Genomic DNA, 6140 nt, shown 5'->3' on the forward strand with positions numbered 1-6140 from the left:
GTGTGTGTGCATGTGTTGCTAAGAGAGCATCCAAGTTGCTGTCAATTAGAGAGCTTATTTGTCTTATTGCCTCTGTGATATAATGAGAGTAGAAGTCACTTTCAGGCAAAGTCACCTCGCACTGTGATGAAATGCTGTCTGCAAACCGGCAGACCTCTGGCCACTGACAGCTGTCAGAATAGAAATTTTCAAGGGATCTCCTGACTCCAGGCCAGATGCTTTCTCTATTACACCATTTAACTGCCTCCTATTTGTTTTCCCTTCTCACAATTCCAGTTTTCCTCAAAGATCTGGATTTGGTATGTAGTACTAGACAGCTGGATAAAATAGTAGATAGTGGTAGATAGATTACAATTCTTGGAGTCAAAAAGACCCCAGTTCAAATATTGTCTCAGACACTTACTCATGGAATCCTAGACAAGTGACTAAACTTTTTCAGCCCTCAATTACCTCATGTGTAAAATGGGCATAAGAATACACCTACCTTTCCAAGTTGTGAGGATCAAATGAGTTAGCATTTACTTTATAAAGAATTAACATATAAAGAATTTTGCAAATCTTAAATTTCTAAATAAATGCTAACTATGATTCTTATTAGGGATTTAATAAGTGTCGATTGATTCTTTGATTGAAATGATCATAGGTTTTAGTGGCATTACACTCTCCTCTCTCAGGAATCTTCTCTATGTCAATCCTGAAAAGTAGCCATCCCAACCTCTGTTGACATATCTAGTAATAGGGCACTCACTATTTTACCAAGCAATCTGTTTTCATATTCAGGCAGCTCTAATTTGTTAAAAGTCCCTTTTATGAGCAACTGAAATCTGCTTCAATTTAACCTCTTCCCATTGGTCTCAGTTCTGTTCTTTAAAATCACACAAATTATCCAATCTCTCTTCCCCATCAACCCATCAAGTATTTTAAAGCAGCAGTTATGTCCCCTCTTAAATCTTCTCTAATGCTAAATATTTCTAGCCTCTTCACCTATGCCTTATTTGTCATAATTTTAAGTCCCTTTACTCTCCCTTGTCATTATCCTTTGGAAGCACATATATCACTCTAGGTGTGATCTGGTTAATGCAAAAGTCCTTGTAATGAATGACATACTTCATTAATGCTGACAAGAACCCTTTTTCTTGACTCACTGAATTTACAAGTCAGCTAAAACTATAGCCATTTCACATGAACTGCTGTTAATAAGGTTCATAAAAATTAGGGAAGCTAACCTATATTAACTAATTTTTTAAGTTAATTTTTTTTGTGTGTAAGTGGGTGCGAAAAGTCTAAAAAAATATTGATTCCTATCCTCTGGACTCTTCAAAAACTGATGGATGATTGTTTATTACTAATTATTAAACAAGAGTTGTCAACTAATAATAATAAAATAAGTGACAATAAAAACACTTCAAAATTTCCAGATTACCTTATATACATTGCCTGATTAGAACTTCACAACAATCCTGTGAAGTACATGCTATAATTATTTCCATATTATAGATGTAGAAACTAAGACTGAGATAGGTTAAATGATTTTTCCATGATCATACTTTTCTAAGGCAGGGTTGAGTCATAATGTCTACAAGTCTAATGTTATATCCACTGTACCATGACATCATACAGTTTTAAAATGAGAGTGATCCATGTAAAAAGCCCTGTCCCTGGGGCCAGATGAGCTGAGTCTAAAACCTGCCTTTGATGCTTACTACCTTAATGACCTTGGACAAATTATTTAACCCACCCTGGCCCTCAGTTTCCATATCTATCAAAAGACAGAGTACTACTACTCCAATATGGTATGGCCTCTCAGGCCATCTTCCAACTCTGCATGACTTATCCTAAAGTCTCTTAAAAGTTTTATTAAAAATGTATACACATACATAACTATATGTATATATATATATGTATGTATATAGCTATACAATATGAATGTCAATGATAAAAAACAAAAGATAATCAATAAAAATGTATTTTTTTCTTTTAAAAGTTCAGCAAATTTTTGTAAAGGGCCTTGATCTTGAATAAGTTCTTTTTATCTTTATCTTCTCAGGTCTGTCAGTTTGTTGTTTCTGTGAATGGTCTCAACGTCCTGCATGTTGACTACCGGACCGTGAGCAATCTGATTCTGACTGGCCCTCGGACTATCGTCATGGAAGTGATGGAAGAACTGGAGTACTAAGGAAGAGTCTTTCCCTTCCACTGTATCAGACAAATATGATCATAACTACCTGCAAAGAGAAACACAAAACAATGCAAAGGAAAAGCTGCCTTCCCCATCTGAATGGATGGCAGTGACCATTTATGTCTGTCTCCCTTATCCCCTTCAGTTTACTTTCACAATGTGATTTAAATGTGTAAGTGCCCTTTAAGAAATACATCCTTTTTCTCATTTAGGAAACTAGACTTGCCAATTACACAGTGCCCCCTACTCAACGTCCTTTCAGTGTTTGTCATAGTTGTATTCTTTTGCTTCTTTTCTTTTTCAGAAAGAAACTAAGGCTCTCTTTTTCTAAACTTCAAGATGCCAAAAATTCCCATGAATGATAGAATGTCCTTATATAGGTTCTTAGTTCCAAAATCTTAGTGAAATCAGAATGAATTAATGTAGTAGAATTCCTAAAATTCAATGAACCTCAATATCAAGTGATACTGCAGGACCCTCAATAAACTATGTGCCAACTTTTTAAAGAAATAGATTGAAAGCATTGACATGGCTGAAACCCGTGAGAATCCCACTTGCTATCTCTGCAATTGGCAGTCAACTTTTTATTTAAACCATGCTTTCCAATATGGTATGGAATAAAAACTTTTGTAATTTTTTAAGCATTTCTTAAAATATTCTACAACTCTAAGAAGGTACATTATCCTTCGCAAGCTAAGTGATTGTGGGCTACAGAAACTGCAGTCACTTTCTGAAATTAATCCTAAATCCATTGAATGTATATAGACATAGAGTCATTTATGTATGTATATGTGTGTATGTATGTCCATACCCTAGGGCAGTTAGGAGACATAATGGATAGCCTGGAGTCAGAAAGATATGAGTTTAAATTCGACCTCCAGACCCTAGCTGTGTGACACTGAGCAAGTCACTTCACCCTATTTGCCTCAGTTTCCACATCTATAAAATGAGCTGGAGAAAAAAAAATGGCAAATCACTCCAGTATCTTTGATTATGAAGAATTGGACATGACTGAAATAACTGAATGTAAATAGTTGATAGAGGAACAGTTGATATTCTGACAATTTTTGTTCTACTTGATTAGAATATCTTTTTACATTGGGAAAAGCAACAACAAACTACAGTTGAACTACAGTGTGAGAAAGACAGAAATTGTCACCTTCCTATTTGGGGGAATATTTTCCCCTTTAGTATTAGCTTTCTTGTATAACATGTTCTATGTCTATGTGCTTGTTTTCTCAGGATTGTCTTCCCCTGAAATCAGAACTTGTTGTTATGTCTTTTGAGCTTGTGTGTGAATGGTGTGTTTTCTTTCTTTGGCATGAGAAAGGTTTATTTGGGATCATCAGGAACAAGATGAATCCCCCTAAAATGATTAATGGCCTGTATTTAGGATATTCAGGAGTTGCTAGATACATCTTAATTCTGTGTAAAGGAATTCCTAATGCAGCTAGATTTGTACACATAGGATTAGATTTGTATCCATTAATGCCATTTCAGAAGGCTTTAGAAGAGCTGACACTCCATTCCTACATAAGTAATACACTGCAGCTTTCTCTGCCCCCAGGTAGAATATAAGCAAATACAGTCTTTGTAGTCTAACTCTTATCTGACCTTCAAGAATGTTAAACAAGAATAGACTCTTTAATACTGATATGATTTTAACTGGTTATTTATCATAGCATTCTTTATATTGAACTCCTTTAAGGAAAAGAAAGGATCTACACCCATGATATGACTGGTGTAGGGAGCCTTCTCCTCCACTGGTGGTCGCACACCTTCTCTGCAGCTTACACCTTAAAGAATTGCCACGACTTTAAAAAAAAATTAGGTGACTTATCCAAGGTCACACCCATTCTTGTCTCTGAAGCTAGGCTTCTGCTATGCATTCGGAGAAAATTACCCTTTAAATTTTTTTTTCAACATCTTTAAGAGATGAGGCAAATCTTTTCTTTCATCAGGTCTTATGGGCTTTTCAATCTAACAAAGAATCTAAGCCAAAACATATTCTTCATCTACTTGTCATGCCACAATACTCTAATCTCTATAGTTTTAGTCCTCTCCTGCTCTCATTGCCTTTATTTTGGTATCACCTTGAACCCTAGATGTTTTAATTCCCTGTTCAGATGAAGACTGACACCAAAAGAAAAAAAAGACTTTTTAGCAAAGAATTGAATTCTAATTTGCTATCGTAGTGTTTTCTAGCTCTTGTTTCTTGATACATCAATGGAATTTACACAATCATGGATTTAAGAGCTAGATAGGACAGATCATCTAGCAACGAATCGAATCAATCAGTCACTCAATCAACAAACATTTCTCAAGTACCTTCTATGTATAAAATCTGCTGATTGCTAAGAATATAAGACAAAAGTGAAACAAACTCTGCCCTTAGGGAACTAATATTCTTAAGGGGGAGACAACAGGTCCATAATATATGTGTATGTATAAATACACATACACACACACATATATACACACACATACATACATGTATACACACAAAGATTATTGTAAAAGCAAATGCAAGGGTAATTGGAAAAAATGAAATAAGATTTTGATTTTAAAAAAAAGTTGCTTTGGTGTAGGTCCAACCTCTTCATTTTATAGATTAGGAAATTGAGGCACAGAGAGGAGAAGTAACTTAGCCTAATTCATTTGCCCTAAGTAGCAGAGCCAGGATTCACAATAAAGATGTGAGCTCAGGTCTTCTGCATGCCAAGCCTTTTTGCCATATCGTAGTATTGGGTGGTAGCCTCCATTATCTGTCTTTGGAAGTCAGTAAGGTGGTCAGCATCTTTTATTGGGGGAAACTTTGCCACAAAGGGTTTCATTCAGGTATAGATTTTACATAGTTACTTTATTAAGGGGGTGTCTAACTAAACTTATCTCATTTGTGCATAGGTGCTAAAATAAGGTTTAGTAACTTTCAATTATAAATACAATCTTGTGTGAGACATTTTCCTCCCATTGGGAGACCAGCATGCCAGGCAAGTAGGAATTTTAGTAGGAAATGATATTTCTGAGAACTTGGGAAAGCTCAATGAAATTCTACTCAAGCATGTTTTAGCCATGGCTCTATGTTGACCTTCCATTACAAGGGTCAGTACACCGATTCAGAAAGACAATGCTTCATTATTTGAACAAGTTGATAATTAATGTCAGAAAGTTGGATTGGAAAAGATTACTTGATTAAGAACAGCTCTATCCTGCCCTTTCCTTGGGGGCTGCTGAGGTCTACATTATCTCCTTTTCATTCAAGTCACCAAATGCAGGCTTGCCAGGAAGCAGACAAGGCATGGGGATCCAAGGTCATTGTAGGTTCTTTGGCATCTGGAGGTTTTCCTTTATCACTCCTTATTGTAATGGCAATAACAGTTGCTGATGCATCATGCAATGCACTTTATAAACATCTCATTTGAACCTCAAGACAACCCTGCCTTTTAGGCAGTGCAGTTATTACAATCTCCATTTGACTAGAGAGATTCAAGGACTTTGCCTTTGGTCACTCTGCTAGTGTCAGAGACAGCATTCAAACCTATTTCTTGGCTGACTTCAAGTTGGAATCTTTTCACTTCACCCCCACCATCAAAATCAAAGTCAGGGAGAGAGTGAATCTGATTTTGAAAAGGTTTATATACATATATATATATATATATATATATATATATATATATATACAATCATTCAAATTTAATTTCCAGGCTAATGACTATAATTAGCCAATTAGTCTCTGACTGTGACTATAATTTTTAATTATGAATGATGCTTTAAGCTTCATTAAAGCCCATAAATCATATAGTCATAGAGCATTACTTTGGGGAAGCATTGGGGAAAAACTTTAAAAATCACCTTGTCTAAGCATCTCCCTTTACAAAGGAGTAAACTGAGAAGCTAAAAGGTGATGTATTCATAGAGCATTACTTTCAGGAAGCATTGGAAAAAACTTTAAAAATCACCT

The 6140-nt window shown here is 35.6% G+C and overlaps 1 protein-coding gene across 2 annotated transcripts in view; it reads left to right on the forward strand.

Moving 5' to 3' along the window:
- DEPTOR (DEP domain containing MTOR interacting protein) overlaps window positions 1–5862 on the forward strand; it is a 199581-nt gene extending 193719 nt beyond the window's left edge. For both annotated transcript variants that reach the window (XM_074201471.1, XM_074201472.1), the window contains exon 9: window positions 2048–5862. In XM_074201471.1, the coding sequence (XP_074057572.1) occupies window positions 2048–2176 (129 nt within the window). In that variant the 3' untranslated portion in view covers window positions 2177–5862. The remainder of the gene's footprint in view (window positions 1–2047) is intronic.
- Window positions 5863–6140: the final 278 nt, after the last annotated feature.

The sequence above is a fragment of the Macrotis lagotis genome, chromosome X (assembly GCF_037893015.1).
Source record: "Macrotis lagotis isolate mMagLag1 chromosome X, bilby.v1.9.chrom.fasta, whole genome shotgun sequence".
NCBI classification, from domain to species: domain Eukaryota; kingdom Metazoa; phylum Chordata; class Mammalia; order Peramelemorphia; family Peramelidae; genus Macrotis; species Macrotis lagotis.